Source organism: Dermacentor silvarum, chromosome 8 (genome assembly GCF_013339745.2).
Source record: "Dermacentor silvarum isolate Dsil-2018 chromosome 8, BIME_Dsil_1.4, whole genome shotgun sequence".
Classification (NCBI taxonomy): Eukaryota; Metazoa; Arthropoda; class Arachnida; order Ixodida; family Ixodidae; genus Dermacentor; species Dermacentor silvarum.
The window spans coordinates 32,836,638-32,858,406 of NC_051161.1; the positions used below are offsets into that span (position 1 = coordinate 32,836,638).

At 43.8% G+C, this 21,769-nt stretch overlaps 2 protein-coding genes across 3 annotated transcripts in view; both read right to left on the minus strand.

Moving 5' to 3' along the window:
- Positions 1–2,125: 2,125 nt before the first annotated feature.
- On the minus strand, positions 2,126–16,033 carry LOC119460984 (U11/U12 small nuclear ribonucleoprotein 48 kDa protein). Of its 2 annotated transcripts, none has more exons than XM_037722152.2 (9): positions 15,633–16,033; positions 15,298–15,408; positions 14,156–14,222; positions 14,032–14,088; positions 12,191–12,376; positions 8,431–8,546; positions 6,958–7,043; positions 5,191–5,361; positions 2,126–2,272 (listed from the first exon to the last, which is right to left on the minus strand). In XM_037722152.2, the coding sequence occupies exons 1-9, from the start codon at positions 15,750–15,752 to the stop codon at positions 2,173–2,175; spliced, it is 1,014 nt and encodes a 337-aa protein (XP_037578080.1). In that variant the 5' UTR covers positions 15,753–16,033; the 3' UTR covers positions 2,126–2,172. The 2 variants fall into 2 exon arrangements, with proteins under 2 accessions (XP_037578080.1, XP_037578079.1); XM_037722151.2 differs by having other exon boundaries at positions 15,298–15,411; positions 15,633–16,032.
- Positions 16,034–18,974: 2,941 nt separating this feature from the next.
- LOC119460987 (uncharacterized) overlaps positions 18,975–21,769 on the minus strand; it is a 36,881-nt gene continuing 34,086 nt past the window's right edge. The window contains exon 16 of the mRNA XM_037722155.2: positions 18,975–20,911. Within this exon, the coding sequence (XP_037578083.1) occupies positions 19,949–20,911 (963 nt within the window). The 3' untranslated portion in view covers positions 18,975–19,948. The remainder of the gene's footprint in view (positions 20,912–21,769) is intronic.

A 21,769-nucleotide genomic window follows, 5' to 3' on the forward strand; every position in this document is an offset into this window, starting at 1 on the left:
CGGCCTCGTTACCGGGAAGCGACTCGTGGGCCGGAGTCCAGATAATTTGGATGGTGCGGTGGTTACGATTGCGATTGATGATGGATTTGGCGGTAGGGGATATTCAACCCCGTGCGAAATTTCGGACTGCAGATTTGGAGTCGCTTATTATTATGGTACTGGTGGTGGCAGCGATTGCCAATGCTATAGCCGCTTCTTCCGCCACCTCTGAATTAGCCGCTTTTATCGATCCTCCAGACATGAGTCGTCCTTCGTTATTCACTACTGCCATTGAGAAGGCTGGTCGGTTTGGTATTTCCGCCGCGTCCACGTACGTTACGGCCTTATTTGCCTTAAACTTCGTGTGGAGTGTTTTGGCCCTATCTGCTCTTCTGTCTTTGTGGTGAATAGGGTGCATGTTGCGAGGTATGGGCGTGATCTTAAGGTGTTGCCGCTGCTCCAAGGGAATGTCTACTTTAGGGGTCATTGTCGGTGTGTATCTGATCCCCGTTTCTGTTAACGTGAAACGGCCCCGCCGATGTTAGACGAAGGTAGGAAGCGCGCCTTCTTCCGTTGCGCTCGAGGCACCGGCGAGGGAGCGAGGGGGGAGGGATAGCGGGGCGGCGCGCGGTCCCGCAGGCCGTATCTTGAAAGCGATCTGCGTTGGGGCAGTGGTGCGTCGGCGGCTCGTAACTTTCTGCGTGCTGTGTTCTCGGCGCTCAGTTTGCGTTGAAGCGATAGACAGCACGAAGGTCACTTCGCTCGCTTCTCCAGCGGCGCTTCCACACGCCGCCAGCGTTTGACAGCGCTCCGCGCTCATCGAGTCTGATGTGCCACAGCGTGTACCAGCGCGTCGGCAACATCAGCTGAAAAAGGAGAGAGTGCCGGCTTGGCGGTCTAGGCCAGCTACAGCAAGCGGCAGGATCAGATTTGAATGAAGGGAGGGGGAAAGGTCACGCCCGCAGCGACAAGATCGCCGGGTCGAGGGATGCAGGGCCGCCTCGCACACGCACGCACGCACACGTGCGCTCACTTCGCATTCCATCGCAGCGGAGAAGGTGCTTCCGGTTGCTGCTCGCGCAAAAATGACAAAATTTGGGGCGAAGTCTCTAGATGGTCGGAGGGGAAAATTCGTTATATCGAGGGGGTCTCCCGCTGCCACTTCGTTACGTAGAGGTCTCAAATACATGTGCTTCTATGGAGTAACGGCGGGGAATCGAAAAACTTCGTTATATCCAGGAATTCGTTATATGGAGGTTCGTTATAAGCAGGTTTAACTGTACTCGTGTCAATATACCTAATTTGCTTACTTTAGATGCTCCAACAGATGAATTTTACCAATTTTCTTTTACTTTTTTTGTAAGAAAATTGAGGCCCTAAAGTAAAGATAAGCTTCCCACAGTCACCAGAGTTTAAATTTCTCGAATGCAACTAATTTCATAAAATCAGTCAAGGGTTTATCTCAGAAAGCATCTCTGCATTTTACATGCAATTGAAAAGGTGGCATCGGAGTTGGGCCCAAGCTAAAGCTTCCTCAACGCGAGAGGCCAAATTTAGCTCCGACTGCATTATAGCATGGCGTGACAACGGCGCCATCTGTGCATGCGACTCATGCATGGTCAAGTAATGGCTTCTTTCCTCTAAACAATACTATGGTAAGGCACGTGGATAGCACCGTTGCCAAGATACAAGCGATAATCATTACATGATCTCATCACATATGGTTTTAGTGAGCGACCCCTATGCTGACCGAACTGGACGGTTCACGTTGAAATGTCCATTGGCTCCAAGCAATTTTTTTTTAATTCTTGGCAGCATTTAGTTGGGGTAGCCAGTATATGCATCCACTTTCCTGAATATAGCTGTGGGTCGTGACCAAGTGGCCAAGGCATGTAGAAACGTGGCTCGGTTGGTGATAGGACTCCCTTGTGATGTGGCCGCTGGTGGGTAGTGCACCCTCTTGGCCTCATTGCTAATGCTTTACGATTCCCACAGTGCAGGGGATCTGTATAACTTGGTTTGCATCTTGCTTACTAAGCCTCCTCTTATGGTAAGAGTGGCCATTTTGACTATGCAGAAGCAAATTTAATGACACAGCATAACTAATATTCCTCTTTAGTGTCCCTTTGAATATGAAATGACTATATGCAAAGCAGTCCAGATTTATTCAAGGAATTGGGGGAAAAAATGGCCCTACTGCAAGGTTTCAGTGTCTTTCGATTTATGCTTGTGCTTGTGTCTGCTCTTGTGGTGATGAGACCGATGCTTTTTGTGCTCATGACGTTCTGTTGACCTGCAATAACAAAGACACATTGATGTTAGAGCCTCCAATTCAAAATAACATTTATCCCTAATGTTTCAGTATGTGCTGTGATGTCTTGACCCAAGTCATCTTACAGAGCAAAAGCCTACTTTTGTACCAAGACTCATGCTCCAGGTAAACACATTACCGTATTTATTCGAATCTAGGCCGAAAGTTTTTTTCAAATAATTATATACGAAACTCTAGAGTCGGCTTAGATTCGAGGATCTTGAAAAACGCGACAGTTTTTAACTGAAACTGATAAATATGGTGTATAGTTAGCGCCATCTAGAAAAGTCAGTATCGCAACCGCTACTAGCCATGCCAGCAGCCAACTGAAGTACACAAGCAACGTCTCCATTTTGACCTGTGTCGTATCAGTAGTATTGGTATGGTGCAGCATCGGCGTGCAGCGTGGCGTTATCGTAATGGTACCAAACAGGCGATGCCACTATAGTGCCGCTTTCTAACGAACAGCTGTGCTAGCCGTAGAGGCATCGTAAAACGTTCAAGCCGGGCGGGACTTCGGCACCGATGAGAAACACGTACCGTCGTTGGAGGGGGCAATGGTGCAGTATCAGCGTACGACATGGCGTTATCGTAATGGCACCAAACAGGCGCCGCCGCTTTGTAACGAACAGTTGTGCTAGTCGCAGAGGCATCGTCAAACGTTCAAGCCGGGCAGGACTTTGGCATGGATGAGAAAAACGTCTGTCGTTGGAGGGGGCAACGGGAGATGCTTTTTGCATGCGCCGCAAGGTGGATGACATTTGCTTGGGAACTTTGATCGTGCGCTCCTTGAAAAAGTGCAGCATCTCTAATGTGCTCGATGGTACTGAATATAGTGCACTGTTTGAAAATGGCAGCGATAAGGAAGATAGCAACAAGGCTAGCAGCGATGATGACGTAGAATGAGCTCGGCATGTTCATATTCAATAAATGCTGTTTTCATTTTGTGAACCCGGTCCACGCTTTTTTTTTTTTTAGGTAAGCTTTTTTTTTTCTGGCTTCAGACTTTGGAGGGGGGTCGGCTTAGAATCGGAGTCGGCCTAGATTAGAGTAAATACAGTAACCTGAATAACACAAGTTTGACTAGTACATAATCGCTTGCTAGCATAAGGCTTCATTCATTATCACAATAGACGAGATGGAGCATGATATTTAGGACTTGTTTCAAAAACGGCTTTTAAGATTATCACAGTTTCAGGCTCCTTTACTGACAAGAATGCACTAAACAAAAAAATTTATTCCCTGTGACACATTGCAAAACCAAAAATTAATGTCTATATTATTAAGCTAATTTCCTATGTGGGCGGTGGTGGTGCACGGCAGCTGTTCTACTGTAAATGTCCTAGGTAGCGTTAGTTTGCATTGTTCCTACAGACATTTGCTCTTCCGAAGTTACACTAACATACCTGAACTAGCTTTCAGCACTAGTGAACATAGCGCCGCAAAGAAAAACTGACTACACACTATGTAACAACTGAAATTGCAGGTTAAATTAAGTCAATCGAGTACGGCTTAAGTGCACAATTTAAATGCAAGAAAGGAAAAATTACCACCCACCTGTATGTAGAACGAAGCTACAAACCATATGGGTTTCTCAGAAACAATGCTTCGTTGTTGAGGGAAAATTTGCCCTGGTCTAGGATTTGAACATGGGACCAACACCTTTCTGGGGCGGTCGCTCTACCAAAATTTGAACCAGGAGGCTAGCAGATCACAGCGCGAGGGCGAATTGATCGACAACTAGAAGCACAAGGACACTGAATATGGCAAATCAGTTCTGTAGACTCCTGCAAGAAGGAAGAAGATTCATGAAAGGAAAAATTGTCATCCATCCATACGTAGCATGAAGCTACAAGGGGGGGGGGGCTATCCTCCAAGGGGGGCTATCCACCGTTCCACTAAGCAGATGATGACACCTTTATTCCTGAGAGATTTCTACGTACAGTAGACCCTCTTTGATACATTCCTGTTTGTTTTTTCAGTCAACTACAAAGATTTGTTTCTGAGAAACCCGTATGAGTTACCTTTGTAGCTTCGTTCTACATACAGGTGGATGACAATGTTTCCTTTCATAGACCCTCCTCTACCTTGCGGCATTCTGCAGAACTGATCTGCCATATTAAGTGTCCTTGTGCTTCGAGTTGTCAATTAATTCGCCCTCGCGCTGCGATCTGCTAGCTTCCTGGTTGGCTCAGGTGGTAGAGCGACCGCCCCAGAAAAGCGTTGGTCCCGGGTTCAAATCCCCGACCAGGACAAATATTTTTTCGACTATGAATCTTTGTTTCGAAAAACCCATATGGGTTTCCTTTGTAGCTTCACGCCACATGGGGTTGGATGACAATTTTTCCTTTCATAAACCTTCATCCAACTTGCGCGATTCAGCAGAACTGAATTGCCTATCTAAATTCTAACACATTACTGCCACACAAAGTGCACATGCATCACTGCAAATAAGAAGTTCTGCCAATGATGGAGAAGTCCAGCATGCTCAAGAAGAACACACAAGCACCCTAAAACCCACAGGAATGGCTGGCATATTTCAATGTGGACCCACAAAACGAGCAATTAGCCCACTGCAACATGGCTACCATCAATGTAAAGGTCTGTTCACAGCCTTCGTAACATTACTAAAAGATCAACTGGAAAGTCAGAAAGCATCGAGCATTTGACACAAAGGGCTCCTCAAATTAAAGGGCAAGTCTTCACTGCAAGAAAGATCTCTGCACTACACCAAATGATTACGATACCATTCAGTGTGCCTTAAATACATATGCACATTGTCTTCGCATGATCAGCAAACATGTTTTACAGGTTAAAAGAGCTCAGCAGTTGTTTTAACATTCTCTCTGTAAATTGCTCCGTAACAAGCTCTTGCGTAATACACACACACACACACCAACCTGTGTCTGCTGTGGGATTCATCGGAAGGCTTTCTGTCCATGCTGCGACCATTAGTATCAGGGCTACGACTACGCCTCCATTTTGATGACACCACAGATGACTCCCTCTTATCCCTCCGCTCTGATGTACGAGGCTGTGGCTGTCTTTCTATGTCATCCTTTTCTTCCAGTCTGAAAATGAACATAACAAAAATTCACATTCTGATGAAATTTGGAGCGATCTACTTGCAGTCACCAAAAGAAACTTTGAGAGGGCTATCATCCACTCCGCTAAGCAATGATGATGGCAGTTTTATTCCACTGGGATTTCTACATACAGCCAGAACCTCTTTGATAATTTACCGTTTCTTATGCTTTCCTGGCTGTTACACTCATGGCACACCACTGACGCAGCAATGACTGCCATATGTGGCCACTGGAAACTCACTATGCAGAACCTGTCAGGCGGCCTAGAATAATTGTGATCGCCACATTCAGGTCATCGCCGGTCACCAATTTTTGTAAGAGCTCATGAAGTGAGAAGCCAAGAGGAGGTAGACAAAGGGTCACTCCCCGTTCATGGATGCTGTCCCATGATCGTTAATACAGTACTTTGCACAGTTAGTTAAATACACAAAGCTGCGCAGAAACTGAAAAAGGGCTTCAGTGCGCGAAAACAGGCTGTTATTATCCACGACTGGAGCCAAGTGCCAGATGTAAATTACAAGCTTCGTTAATTATGACTCAACCACTGCCAAAAAATTTAACGCTTTAACATTAGACTTTCAATGCTTCACTTTTTTGAATGTTTAACCAGGCAACCATAATGAGCTTTAGAGCACAATGTAGTCAATCTTTGCCGCTAAAGAATTAACTGAGATCTAGGAGACGCTGTCAAAATCCATGACGTCACGTTGAGCTGGTGCGAGAACTTCAAGGTGGCGTCGCCACTCGCCTCTGTGTTTTTAGTTTCTTTCTAGCTTACCAAGTGGCTTCTCGCGGTAAGAGTGCTGTTTTCGGTATTGTGGAAGGGTAATCTACTGATACAGAAAAAATCATTTTTCCCTTTAGTGTCCCTTTAAGAGAGGGGTTTTCAATAGTTTGTTGCATCTTACACATTCAAATAAGGTTTTGTGTGAGAGTAGATTTTAACACAATAATGCGACATGTGTTATTGGATATTATATTTTTCTGGATCAGACATTCTTTTCTTGTATTACCCTAAAAAATGTATCAACAGGTTCAAATGTGTAAATTAATGTTCTAGTCTGGCAAGCTGGAAATTTGGCCACGCAAAAATACTGCAAATCAAAGTAATGTGTTCTGGTATAAAAGGTGAACATGAAGCTAAAGAACAAAAAGCCTCACAGAGAAATTTTCATACAACTTGATGAAAATCGCAAGTTAAATTCTGTTTGTGGTAAGTGGAAGTGGTCACCTTGCTTACTATTTTCCTTCCTTTTCCGGTAAGTTCAGTCCAGGTCTATATTATCTGGGACAACTCATAAGTTAGCATGCCTTGTAAGTTAACTCGCAAGACAACTAGAACTTGTTATCTAGACCTCCATTTTGCAATCAGAATCAATGCAAAAAAAATAAAAAATAAATAAAAGGTCAGTGTGTTTCACAACAAGAAAGCTCTGTAAAGGAATCTGGCATGGGGCATTACAATCAGGGGTAGCCATCACTACCCAAAGCAAATGGCAAACAATAATGACAGTAAGAACCATTGCCTGTCTAAAAGTGTACTCAAGAAAACTGGTAAGAGTAAGGCATAACAGCTAATACCTTGGTGAACACCCAGCTCCCTCGTCATTTCCAGTTTGAAGTTGCTTGAGGTACTCGGTTTGGTTTTCAATAACCTCTCTGAGGATCTGGAAAGCCAGGATGTCAGATTTACTTTGGGAACATGGAACAATTCATGTGACAGGAAACTCTTGACCCTTACAATAAGTACTATACACATTACCTAGTTCAATGCATAAACTTGCTAACACATTGCTTGTCTAATGTTCAGTCAATTATCTGCTTATTTTCATGAGAACAAGAAGGCACTTTTTTAAGCTGCAACATACTCTTCCGAGGCAAGTTTTTTCAAATGGCCCATCAGATATGCCAAACATGACAACAAGGATAATGACAACATATGGGCACTACTACTGACAGCATAACACCAGTAGTAAAACAAGTCTAAACAAATCAGCAGGTATGCTACGACTTCTCACCACTGAATAAGCTAAAAGTTTTTCATGTTCTAGATAACATTATACGCCCATGTTCTATTATATTGGATAGCCAAACTGCATCCTGAATAAGGCTGACACGATCTGCCGTAGTTTATAAAAATAGAGGACACAAGAGAGAGCTCAAGGCTGTTTTGAACAGGTGGGGACAGAAATGCTTAGATGCCACTAAGTGAAGGTGTTCAGTCAAATTCCATACTATGATAATGATGGCTCTGTCATCTGCACAACAACAAGCACATGACCACTATTAGACTTCTGTCCACTTCATGAACCTGCCCACGTTACAAACCTGAGAATCGAGGAGACAAGCAAACAAAATGGGAAAAAAGGTGATGAAGAGGAATGCTCATTACAAGAACTCTTACAGTGCACTGTAAGAGTTCGATGCCTTTTACAGAGAGATGCTGCGGAAAAGTGCAGTATTAAGCATGAACTTCGAGTTTGTCAACGCAATAGTGCAGGCATTGCGTGGCAGTAGCTTGGCTTAGTAATCCTCTCTTAACATGTTGATGATGAGCTACAGTGCATTTATGGCTCCATGGTAACGTGTCAATTCATTTCAGCTACACCGATGGGCTTTTCTTGTATACGGCTAGACTAATGCCGGTATTTGAGGGCCATAATTGGGAAGTATGATTTATGGGAAATGCCATTCTCAGCTGTACAATGGTACAATGTCATCAAACTCGGCTCTTTGTACAGCTAATTCAGGAGACTTGGCAGGTATGGTTTCAGCATCTAAAACTATTGCTTTTTAACCAAAACATGTCCAAACAGCTGTTTGCTGTATTATTCAATATAAATGTTTCATCTTACACGTCATCAGTAACAGCCAACATTTTATTAGACTGAAGCAATATCTGTAGGGATCATACCACCAAATATCCAGTTATTCCAATCAGGTGAGCAAAAAAAAAAAAAGGAAATGTAGATGCTGTCATGAATCGCCAGCCTTCTTTGTCATGCAGACAGATTTCCAAGGCACCAGGGAGGTGCTGAACATAAAATGTGTTACCTCTGTGTATGTCTTCTGCGTAATGTGGACATTCTTCGCCCGATAAGACTGCCTTCGACGCTTGTAGTCTCGCATCTGTCGCTTCAACTCCAGCTCACTGGGCTGGTGTTGTTCATCTGAAAATTGCAACATATCTTGCATATGATACAACAGTATGGGTGTTCTCAAACTGTATGCCCCCCCCCCCCCTCCTCCCTCATTAATGTCACCATCACACAGCTACAAAATGTTTACTCAAAAAAAAAAAAAAAGTTAAATGAGTATATACATTAAAGTGAAATGTGGACCTAGTTTTGTTCAAACAGGGAGACAATGCACAGTACAGTGAAACTTCATAAGGGTCTCTCCAGTATTTTGCCAAATATAGCAAGTCTGTAAATGGAAAGCCGGAAGAATGGACAAATTTGAAGCCCCATGAAATCTAGAAACAATGCATATAAAACCCTGCCACAAAGCATAAAATATTGGGGTTGAGCAATTGATTGTGGTAGTTCGTTAACATAGCACATCTAAATATCAATGCATGAGCATTCTTCCATATTTCCCCCATTTGAATGTGGCTGCTCAGGTCAGGGTTCAATCGTACGTACGACATGGCACTTTGTTGCCGAACACCACAGCAATTGAGCCATTACAGTGGGTAAAACTAGTATGAACTGAATTGGAGGCTGTGGTCCAGAGCTGCGGAGTGGAACCATCTATTCCATTTCGGAGAGTAGCAATCCCCATAATTCTACTCCCTTTAACACCTTGGAATGGTGAGAGTCGGACCATTCACACTCCTGGAGTGGCTGAGCTGGTTCATTCCATTGTTCCAATTCCAGTAAATGAAATGCCTTCTCTATAATGGATAACTGCTTGCACTTGCAAGCCTAGCGACAAAAAAAGAAACATATTTTTGAAGTCTTAACAATGTAACGAATAATGCCACATACCATTTTTTCGCACAATAACAAACATTCTTTGTGGCCTATTATCTCTTCAAGGTATTGTTGAATGTAATCTAATTAATAGATGATGGGTAAATACTTGAAGCTTGAAATATGAATGGAATATTTCACATTATTCATATTTGTATTTGAAGAGTAACTATTCAGTATTTTGAAATATGAAAAAATAGGCAAATATTTTGCAACAAAATGTTAAAGTATGGTTACTTTTCTCTGTCTGCTAAAGAAAGAGTCACAATTTATCAGAGGTGAAACAACCGCACAAGATTTCAAAGCAATGCAGAAACAAAATGGGCAATGCAAGCCTTGTTTTAGAACTTGTGGGGGACTCCGAATATTTGGACCACCTGGGGTTCTTTAACGTGCACCTACTTAGATTTAGGTGCACGTTAAAGAACCCCAGGTGGTCCAAATTTCCGGAGTCCCCCACTACGGCGTGCCTCATAATCAGAGATGGTTTTGGCACGTAAAACCCCATAATTTAATTTTTAATTTAGAACTTGCAACTGAAGCCTACATGATGTCCGACTTTTACTTGTATTCTGTCATTTAGTGCTTTAGGCTGTCTAGTCATGTAGCAGATTTTTTACGCTCCGAGTGATTTTTCTTTGCAACGGGCCCTTTTACAAGTGTCCATGGCCCACAAGTCCTTCAAAAGATTTTTTTTTCTGTCTCATCTTTTTTCAGCAACCATGCATTTGGCATTTTTGAAAACCTACTTCATCAGCAGTCATTCATTTATCGAGTTTGTTTGCAACGAGGCTCTAAAAGTGGTTTAGAGGATATTCATGCAGTTCTTTAGTGATAAATAAGTTATTTAGTGCTTAAAACTGATTCTTTGTACCTGATAAAGTGAGCTGTCTTTATTGCGCTAATCAATACACTCCTGGTACCTCATTATACCGCTGTAAATATCCCTGCTGCAAATATATGCATCTAGGTTTGACTATTTAATATTCGTCCACCTTAGCTTATTAATTATTCGAGTAAAGCAAAGCGCAAATTCATCTTATATCATGTGCCCTGTAGTGAGTGAGCACAATTATTTGAGGAAAAAGCAGGGAAGCAAAATTGAGATGGTGATCATAAAGATAACAGCAGCATTCTTCTTTATGATCACCATCTCAATTTTGTAGATGAGTAGATGAGTTCCTAACCGATGGAGTCGCTGAAGTCCTGCTGCCTTTTTTTTTTTTTTCACATTTACTGGCACACTAACAGGCACCATTTTCCTGCATGCCTCTCATTAACATATCACCTGTTATCGGACCTACTGGATACCCGACAGTGTGCGAAAAAACACGGCGCACTTTCCAAATCACCGTGGACCCGCTCAGGGTGCAACCATTTGCATACCTGACAACCTTTACGATTTTATCACAAAATGCCCTATTTTTAGCGCTCATTTATAACTGCCGTATTGACACACATTTTTCATTTGCGTATAAGTTTAGGGTAAAAAAACCTGAAAAAAAAAAAATACCATTGTCGAGTGATTTTTTATGGCCCAATTTTTTTATCCATACATTATATGGATGTACTCACGTGGCAGCAACATCAACTGATAAAACCAATGTATAACAGTTACCTAATCATCCCTTCAGAACAAAGTCTGCGAATCACTGATAAGCAGTCAACATATCAAAAAAATATATATATTTGGTATTTTTCAATGAGTTTTCATATTTTTCTGGCTTCCACTGTAACATTTTCCAATTTATAGAGTTGGCACGTCTGCATTAGCGATGTGACTGTTTTTGGCCTGCTCCTTTGTTGGCCAAGCATGCTCTTGCTAATCGAATTATTCTTGACAACTCCTCACTAAAACTAAGGAGTTCTGAATTTAACTCCCATTAACAGTCAAGGATTTAACTACAACTAAAGGTTGCCGTCTTTAAATGCACTTCTGTGTTGTAATGAAAGGTTTTCATGTCATCAGAAGTGTAGAATATGGAGAATAGAGTGTTTTTTATAATTACCGAGGCAGACTAAGTCACCTATGGGCAGATATTGAGAGAGCCATATTGAGTAAAAATTGAGAAACATAATAAATTGGCAGTCTAGTGTAATTGGCAAATTTAATAGTTTTCTAGTCTCGCTTAAAATAAACACTAAGTGCTCCGAGACTATGAGCCCATTCCATTCTAACAGTGGCGCACCGACGGGGGGGGATTCGGGGGTTGAACCCCCCCCTGAGGCCGACTTAACCCCCCCTTTTGTTTAACCCATTTTCTTCCCTTACGCATTTGAGTACTGCAACTAAGATGTAAGACGCGCAAGCGTCTGCACACTCGCAAAAAGCGAATTTTTTTTTTACAATTTCCCGTGAAGAAATCGAAATTAGTGCTGTTTAGATGGTATTGGCAAACTGTAAACCCCCCCCTGGCAGAGATCCTGGGTGCGCTACTGCATTCTAACTCCATTTTGTAATGTTGGGCTCCTATTCAATTCCCATTCCATCTGTCCGAATGGTGCCATCATTCCATTCTGGGTGTTGGAAAACGTGGAATGATTCCGGAATCATTCGTACTCCAGAAATACCACTCCGCAACTCTGCTATGGTCAACTCGCTAATGGTATTGCAAACCATTAGCGCCTGCACCACTCAGGCCAGTGTAATGGTTGAAGGCCAATGCAGTGACCCTACCCCCAAAAGCAACTGCATTGAGCAAGTAATAGGAAAGAAAGATGAGAGTGCTGCTCCATGTTCCAAAGGCAGAGAACTAGGCTTATGCCATGTAAAATGCGAATATTTGGGTTACTGTTCTAGCCCTTGATACCTGAGCAACACTCGCCGCTAATCAGCCTACCTTTGTCAGGCTTCTTTTCAAAGTTGACTTGGAGGTCCTCAAGCTTCACAGCAGATGTCTTGTTTGTGGCTTTTGCTCGCTCAACCACATAGTCGTAGACTGCAAACCTCTCCGCAGCAGTGAGCTCCGAAAAGCAGCGCTCCATTGTCAGTGGCACGCCATTCTTCACCTTCTGGCAAACTTCGGCTGTTTGCAGTATATAAGCAGTGTCATTTTGTCAAGAACTATCCCACAATGTCAAGCCGGAAAGAGAAACTGCAACTGTCAAGTACAGTGAACATGTGGATCACACATAGAAACACAGTTACATTAATACTGATGAAGCTTGCTATAATGGATGATGATCCAGTGAAGGTTAAGTAATTCTTAAAAACCATACATTAGAAATACGATTATGTTCTCTGGTGACATATCATTCATGCCAGCAGAAATTTGTGATCATTTTCGATTACTTCAGTAAATTCACTAACTTTGAATTAATGATTTTAGGGTGCAGGTTGGAAACATGGAATTGAAGCACGTTCCTCACAGCACATCTGTGTAGCTAGAATTCTGAGAATACCAACAGTTTTCATGATATTATCAAAATCTACAACAAAAAGCAATGGTGGGGTGACATGCTTGCTCCAATATGACCATACAATGCACCACACAAACTTTAAGCCCAGAAAATATTCTGTGCTAAATTGTAAAATATTACCAATGCACAATCTTCTTCCCCTATCAATTTTTGCCGTTTCTTGCCTGCGTTAACTGTTTCTGATGTTTCTCCATTTGTTTTCTCCACAACAATGCACATGAAACTTTATGCGCTGTGATTACAAAGAATGCAAGACAGAGCCACGGAAAAGTCAAGCAAAGGCAAGTATGATGCATTTATTCATTACAGTGTTGCTGTTAAGTTCCAAAGGAGTACCATTCAGTAAAGAATAAAAGGATATCCTTAAGCGAGGATACACAAGTCTTGCCACAAAGAGCATCATTATGGTGGCCGTAGCAGAGGCAAGATGAGCTGAAAATAATCTGCAGTGTTAATACGACTTGCTACGAATGGTTAGCATGATTGAAATACAACATTATCCAAAAAAACAATGACACCTGCTCAATTAAAATATATTGCACCGTGTTGCTGGAGGCCTTTAGTTCAACCCAACATCAATTTTCCTGTTAAAATACACATGCAATACAGATATGCTCTGAGTAGGCAATTGCTGCGCCAAATATAAGTCATAAGTGAAGTTCCATTTGAAAAACCCTGGCTTTTAACACTAATGATGTTTCATCGCTTTGCACCAAAAAGCTCATTAAAAATATACATATTGCATATCTGCATAAATTTGGCTAAATATAAATGCTGGAAAATTATATTTTGTTATGAGCCATAACTTGTAATGAAACTAAAATGTTCCTTGTGGACAACATAATGCATGACACTATAACTTAAGAGCATACATGTTTTCATTAGCACAATGTGCGCACATCCTGTTTTTACTACATACACTGCAAAGCATCATTTCCCTTGCTTTCGTATGGGTCTATCTGAAAACATAGCATAATAATTTATTGCTTAAATGCCACTCTCATGCTTAGTTATCAGTACAAAAGTAAATTCGTGCCATAACCTATTGATGTATTCTGGACAGTCTGTTAATATACTTCACAACTCAAGTACAAATCCGGTAGATCTATAAATATATCAAAGCAGCAGAAGAATAGCGAAGACACAGCAGCTGGTTGGAAGCCTGATCCTATTTGTTAGAAAAATGTAAAAATTTGCATCGATCATATGAAGTGAACTTATTAAATCCGCACAATCACTTTTTTTGTTTGCAATAGCTTACCTGGAACATCTCCTCTGAAAGCTGCATCTGTAATTATCTTGCTTTGAGTTTCCCTATCTGTAATGGAGAATGGATGAAGGCTGACAAAGTCAATTCACTGAGGTCACATCACACACCGCCTCACCTATTAACACAGGAACAACTGATGTGGACTTTGTATAAAAGAAATGAGAGCTTGGTGGGGCAGCCTCCTGCATTCAGCAACAAATAGGGAAAATGGTTAGCATATTATAAAGGCAAGATGCTGATGTCAACAGAATGACTTGGGGAAGTGTCACTAATATCCACCATATTCATAGTTGTTCTGCAGGACACTTAAAAAGCACAATCCTGTAAAGTATTGCAAAAACTGCTTTTTACTGTTGTGCAAAGGGGAGCGCAGAAGTGTTGCGGAAAAATTTTTCCGGAACACTCCTGTGCTCCCCTTTGCAAGATAATGTCAAACCACCTAGCCCAAATGCTTACTATTCTAATGCTTTTTATTGGTATTTGTGTGCAGAGCCATTTAAAGGAATCCTAAAATGAAGTATCAAATCAGTATAGACAGGAATAGGCTGATTATTAGTGGAGAAAAATTAAGGCACGATTTCTATGACTGTGTTTAAATTGCAATGCTGATGAATTCACCACAACATCATGAATTTCATGGTGTTTCTGTACATTTAACGTGTTTCTATGCAAAAAAGTTTCTGGAACTTCTAAGACTGTCTCGATTTATTTTCAAATTCACAACCCCCGTGTTATATGCCCAGGAAAGAGGACTACACGAGAGGAGATTAACCGAAGCCAACATATACACTTTGATGAAACACAGTTTTGTGTGTTGGCACGTGAATAAGTTATGGAAAGTACAGTTATAATTTCCACATGAGGAGAGCCTGTATACTTTCATTAACATACCCTTCATACGCCACACGTTCAACAGTTCAAATTGAAAAAATTAAAAAATAAAAAAGTACTCGGTCTGGGAATAGATATTACAAATTCTATATTTATGATATCAGAAGGAAATTGTGCAGAAATTTCAAAGCAATGTGGCCGCTCCTCTTTGGTTTTTATTTCCCTTCCGGTTTAGCGAGACTTTGTTGCAATAAGATGCAATACAATATGATGATGTTGTTGCCTCCACATATAGAGACCAGTTTCCTGGCTGGCCCAGCCAATTGACGAAGCACCACCCAGTAATAAAGGCACATGACAACAAACACTATACTCTGGAAATATAAAGAGACGATAGTCGCACAACACTCCTTTATTGACCCTCACCTTCTCTTGTCTGCTATATCCCTCCTTGAGCCAAGCACAGAGGTCAAGGTGTGAGCTCAGTGATGCCTCGGGCATTGTGTGCCCTGGATCTATAGGGCACACGACGTAGCCCTTCTGGAATAAAAAAATTCAAGGGTGAATCAGTGTTTGATCATTTGGTCAGTTTTCATGTCATGAAAAGCTGCACATGGGGCGATGAAGGACGTCACAGTGGCGTCCCTCATATCAATATTCCAACACGGTCCGCCTCAATTCTGCACTGCTGTAAATTTTACTGCGGGTGACGGGATCACGATCACAACAGTCACCGGGGTCCAACAAAACAGTCTACATACCTTCTTCAGGACCTCGTCCTTCGACCATTTCAGTTTCTCTAATACGGCTGTTAATTGTGTTTCGCTGCTGTGTATCAAAGACTTCAGTCTTTTCAGCTGCGTTTCACGACTCGGGTTCATTGAAAACCGCGTCGCAGCGAAGTGCGCACTACGTAACCTCGCACTTCACAGCCGCTACTCCACTGCAGTCAGAGACAGGCGAAATTGCAGAAACGCTAGCAGGGCTAGCTTCCGTTAAAACCGTAACGCTTGGTTTGGTCACGGGCTTGTTGACACGCAAAGCCAGCACGCTATTTCGCCTACACAACCACGCGAGTGCAAAGTTATAAAGTAATCAGTAGCAGTAATCAAGTAGCACGAGCTGGCGCCATAACCATAACAGAAACTGATTGATGATGATAATGAACTTCCGGCAGTGTTAAGTTTGTTTACTGGGGCGTACTCTGTCTTTATTAAAATGCATATATTAAAGGCCATAGAGTTTCTCAAAGGCTATGCTTTTGCATACGATGGAGCCGGGTTTTGGAGACCACCTATTTTTGGTGACCGGCTGTATGCGGTGTGCAAACTGTGCAAACGATTGTCTGAATTAGCTCGCAGCCAACCACAAATTTTATGTCGAAAATTTTATGAAGCCAATATAACTCTACTTTTGTGACGGAGAGGCGGTGTCCAAATCCCCCCCCCCCATCCCAAGCGACTCTAGCAATGATTATAAACGGATCTCGAAGGCCACGTTCTTGCGCAAATTAGGCACCAGAAAAAGATCATGGCTGCGTGTTTTGAACGCCACTGGTGCGTGAACATGTTCACTTATTTGATGGCAAGCGGTGAAGACCACAGAATGAGCAATGTCTATAACATAGTGGTCGTGACGTGCTTTCGGCTCTTATATTAATTCCGACTCTTCGCATGCAGCCCGCAAAAGCAGCCTTCAAGATGCGTTTACTCGGAGGAAACCTGGAGGAAACTGCAGCTATTGTCGCTGCATTTTACGTCCTGATGGCGCCGTGATGTCCAAAACGAGACTATGGTCACGAGACTAACCAGACGTACGTGTTTTCGGCCCGAAATTTTGCAGCAATACTGCGCATTTTATGCTTCTGTATAGGAATAAAAAATTCACCGACGATTACGATACTCCCCGATGCGAAATTTCACCGCAGCTGGATACGCGCGTTTTCTGTCTCGTGTGTGAGTGACCGTCTATGACCCGGACTGATTGATAATCAGTGATAGAACAGAGATCTGTTGCTACGTCGGCGATATCAAGAGTGGACTTTCTATTCTCCTCTTAATCTCTCTCTCCCCTTTTTCCTTCCCCCAGTGTAGGGTAGCCAACCGGGCTCAGTCCTGGTTAACCTCCCTGCCTTTCATTAAATCATTTTCTCTCTCTCTCTGTCTCGTGTGGCACGTAGCAAATAAAGCCCCTCCATACGCGTTTTCGCCGACCAGGATGGAGGGGCTTTAGTAGCAAACGGAGCGAAGTGTGGTGCGAATGCCTCGCCAATACTCGACAAAGCATAAGGCGCCACTAGCTGGACTCGCTAAAAGCGGGAGATCGCGAGAGGCAGCGCGTGGGTTACGCGTGGGCGCGATTCACAACAGCCGCCGCAGACGGACCTCCGCTCATGCAGCGCTTCGTTTCCATACAGACGATGCGCGCTACTCTGACGCTATCTCGTAGCCATCATCGCGGCAATGCCAGTCTTGCGCGGCACTACACTTTCGCTACACCCTCTTCCTCGCGCTATCACCGCCTTTCATCTCCCGCTACAGTGGCTAGAATGACTCCGCGTTCATCCTTCGCTGTGCTCGTTCGCTCGGTTACGTCGAGGGACAACGCCGACGCTCGCCGCAGGAACGAGAGCTGCTAACAATGCACGTCTCTCTCTCGTATCACGAACAGCGCGCAGTTATCTTCGAGGCCATGCATTTGCGGTACTTTGATGAAGTTTGAAAACGATCGACAAGAGCCGACTGGTGCGGCTTGCACATACCTTTTATCAACGTCGCTGCGATAACTTGCACGCTGCGGAAAACACCGGAGCACGGCGCTATAGTGCCTAGAATAACTGCTCTCAACACCGTGCTCGAAACTGTCACAGATGGTGCTGGCGCCACGGTGTATTATTGTCAATCAGCGCCGCGATTATCTGTTTCTGTGGTACGGGCAGATGCTACGTTTCCAGGCACACAACAAGTGCGGGCAACTTTCCTATTAATGCCTTGCAAGAGTAGAAGTGTGGCACCTTCCGAGAAGACATTCGTTTGCGCATCGAATAAAAGTAATTAAAGATCGAGTGAAACAAGGCCGCACGCGTCTGCTATGGCCCTGTGCCTCACGGACATATCTGAATCACGAGAGCTCTGCATTTACACTATTCCGAGTTTAATAAAGCACATGGAAATATAATACCAGCCCTTTACATCTTCCGCAGTCACTGCATCCCAGTCTTTGTCGTCTCTGCCCATTGTGTTCATTTTCCTTGCATTCCTCAATAATTGAAAATGAAGTAAATTGAGCAATGTTTGGTATTCCACTGCTTTTGTTCGCTGCTCACCTACTTTACTTCTGTTTCCTGATCAAGGGAACACAATAAATGCACATCATGAGGAATTGAATATGCCTTCAGAGCCGGTCTTCCTGTTCGAATCGCAAAGAGCAGAACACAATTCTTTGACTACTACTTTGTTCACTTACAGGAGTGGAAACTACTTTATAATCATCGGCGTTTGACAGCCCTTAACCAACACTGAACTTTACTAAATGCTAGGATGCAGGGCTCGGTGCAGGCAAAAGTACAATAAAGAATTACTTGTACTTCACTGGGTTGTATGGTATAATTTTATGCTTTATGAAAGACTCTCATTACTGCTTTCGCACTGGTTAAGCAACATGCTGCTGCACTTGCAGTGTTTACAGTAATAACGCACTAAAGTGCTTAATGTGAGCGCATTCACGCAAGGTTTTTCAGTCATTAGATCTTATCGCTTCACTGCCTACGCATTAAAATACATCCGAGAACTTCTCTACGCATACACGTTCTCGCAGCGTTGCAATCATCTCAATGTCCGCTATGTTGGATTAACAGCCGCGCAACAAATAGGCTGTGAAAGTTGCAGATAGAAATGCTAGGTAATTGTATACACAGCAGCACTTATCAGTGCCTTCAAAATAATGGAACCCAATATAGAAGGCCATGCCACTGTAGGCGCCGAAAATGCTGCGTTATAGCCGCCACGTTCTCAGCACCTATTGTATAGTGCTCCATCCTTCTCGGTAGAATATTAGAAGTGCCAATACATTCTTGGGCGACTAACTTGAAGTATAGACACAAACATGGTTAAATAATGGCATTTAATTTCATTGGTTCTGGTTTGACAGGGCCTGGGCAGTTTTGACAAGCCTACAGTTATCTGGCCTCTTTACAAGTACACCTAGAATACAAGAAATCATGGTGGAATGGCACATTGGAAGCGGTACACAATGCATGACTACATGATCCTTATTTTCTGGTACCATTAGGCATCACGAATCGGGACATAATACTAGAGTGTACTAGAAACTTGGCGTGACCTGGCGCCTCTGCATGACCCATTTTGGGTTGGCAGTAGTGGTAGCACTGGTGTCTGACCAGATGTGCGCTCCAGACCGGCCATGGTTGGAGCTACATTTTCTAGACACATTCAATAGTGAGCGACGAAACCACCACCACTACAAACACCACTTTGTGCGACACACGTTACAAGACGTGGCACGCGTCAGTCGGCACACTGCCCATATATTCTAGTTCACTGTATTAATACTTCGTCGTATGAAAGCATCGTACAAGAGTCCACATAAATTGTAAACTTAAGCTTATGTTCTTTCCCCTTAGTCATTTAGCATGTCTGACACTTCAACGTGTGCAAGTGGGTAGGTTCTGATCCTACACAATTTATAGAAACTTTTGCTTCAGCTTATGCTAGCATAACCAAGTTTCTTGCAAAAGCTGAGGGCAAGAAAACTCAGGAAAGCATCCACAGTTATACGCAAACTTTTCCTAACAGTACATCAATTTTCTGAGAACGAACACACACAACCCTGTATGTAAATCACTTACCATTCCAGTTTGTAAAGAGAGCACCACAGATGTAAGTCTTATGTTTATTCCACACAAACACACCTAACCTAAGTCCTCAAAGGACACTTTATAAAAGAATGCTTGTCAACCCAGTGATAAACAGAAAAACATGATCAATACCAAAGGTGAAAAGATGCTTGAAGAAGGAACAGAAATGTTCTCAAAGCCAGTGACAAATACACACAATGATTAGTAGCGAGAGCCTAGCAGAGGAGGCCTGCCAAGAAGCCCTCCAGATGATGAATGTGTACTTCGTCGATAATCATCAGACTTTCGAGGTGGCAGATCACGGTCATGGGTGCCACTGTAAGCTTTGCCATAGTCATCGAGGTAGTCACGGGTCCTCCTCTCTCCATAACTATCAATTCCGGGTCTTCTCTCATCTCTTCTCTCAATGCGATAATCCTGCTCTCGATCACCAAAGACTGGTCTCGACTCGCTAAGCAGTGCTGGCCGTCTTGGTGTATGGTCGTCATAAGAATCACGCAGAAGCGGACCTCTATCATGGAGGAGAGGAGCCTTGTCGTGAAGGAATGTGCGCTCTTCGAGCAGTGGCGGCGTGTCACCAAGCAATGGCAATCTTTCACTATGTAGCAGTGGGCGTTCATCTGGCCTGAAGTCTTCTTCTCTGACTGGGTGATTCACATCAGGGGCCATCTGCCGCTGGCGGCTCAGTTCCTGGGTTATATGATGGCTTAGATGTTGACCGAGCTCCTTGCTGAACTCTGGCCTAGCCAGATGCTGAGACAGCTTGCTGATCTCTAATGCCAAGTCTAGCTGAAGCTTTGAAAACTGTTGTGTTGAAGACAGACCGTAAGGCCCTTGCTCCCGTGGGGTTTGTACAGGAGGGTCCAAGAGACCAAAGCTGGTGCTTGGTGCTGGCTCGAGGGGCCTCTGGCTCGGAACTGGTGGGGCAGGAGCAGGCAAGACGGCGCTCTTCCATTGTGACTGGACAGGAGGGTTTTCCCACAGGCTTGAAGGATGTTGGGCAGGTGCCCTAAAATGATCATCAAAGCTGCCAGAAGGCTGTGGTCTGTCCCAGTACTGTCTGCTGCTTGGTACAAATTCACGTTGATTTGCACCCGGAAAATGGGCCCCGTCGAAGCTACTTTTGCTGAACGCTGCAGCAGGAGGAACTGGTCCTCTTCCAACCTGAAGCAAGCCACAATGAAGCATGGCACTCGGCACACATGCAATAACAACATTCATCCCCATCCTCATTCAATGCAAGACGAAGGTCTCAAGTGTACTTCAAATAATCCTGTCTAATGCAAACTACATCCACTGCACACCTGCAAACAATTTGGCCTTCTTGATCTGCCTAATATAATTCTCAGACATCCCTAACTACAGTATAGACCACTTATAACTTAACCGCTTATAGTGCAGGACAGGATATAGTGCGGTCTTTTCAGACTCTCGTTAATTTTCCCATAGCACTCCATGTATACACGTATCGCTTATAATGCAGTTGGGGGAAACGAAATACCGGTTACAGTGCGGCTGCCTGGGAGTACGGAAGTCAGCGGAGACGGCGAACGCTCGCCTCAAACGGGCGCCCCAAGGAGTGCTCGAGGAAGAAAGAGACGAAGTGGAAGAGAAGGGCACGTGGTGCGAACGAACTAACGGCCAGTGAGGCTGAAACCAGAATCTTCAGAGCGAGTCGTGAAATGTCACGGCGCGCATAGCGAGCGAGGGCCACGAAACTGCCAACGCCATCCGACGCTCGCTTCACGATAACGGCAGTAAACGAAACTTCAGGGAGCGGGCGGCGCCGGCACAGCACGGCGAAGGGTGCATGTGGAGACCGTGGAATGTGAGGGAGGAGGGCGGCAGGGAAGCGGATTTCGCCTCGGCAACTCCACCGCTTCGGTGGCTCCCCTCGCCCTCCCTTGTAGCTCCCTCACTTTCGACTGTCACCGTGCGCGCCCGCCGCCGTGCAGGCGCCGCCCCTCAAGCCGGCCCGGCGCCAGCTCCCCGAAGTTTTGTTTTCTGCCGTTATCGGGAAGC

Coding starts and splice junctions, on each gene's coding strand:
- LOC119460984 (XM_037722151.2), bottom strand. CDS start 15,752: ATGAACCCGAGTCGTGAAACGCAGCTGAAAAGACTGAAGTCTTTGATA. Junction 14,223..15,297: donor GATATAGCAGACAAGAGAAG/GTGAGGGTCAAT, acceptor TGCTGAATGCAG/GAGGCTGCCCCACCAAGCTC. Junction 2,273..5,190: donor GAATCCCACAGCAGACACAG/GTTGGTGTGTGT, acceptor TTGTTATTGCAG/GTCAACAGAACGTCATGAGC.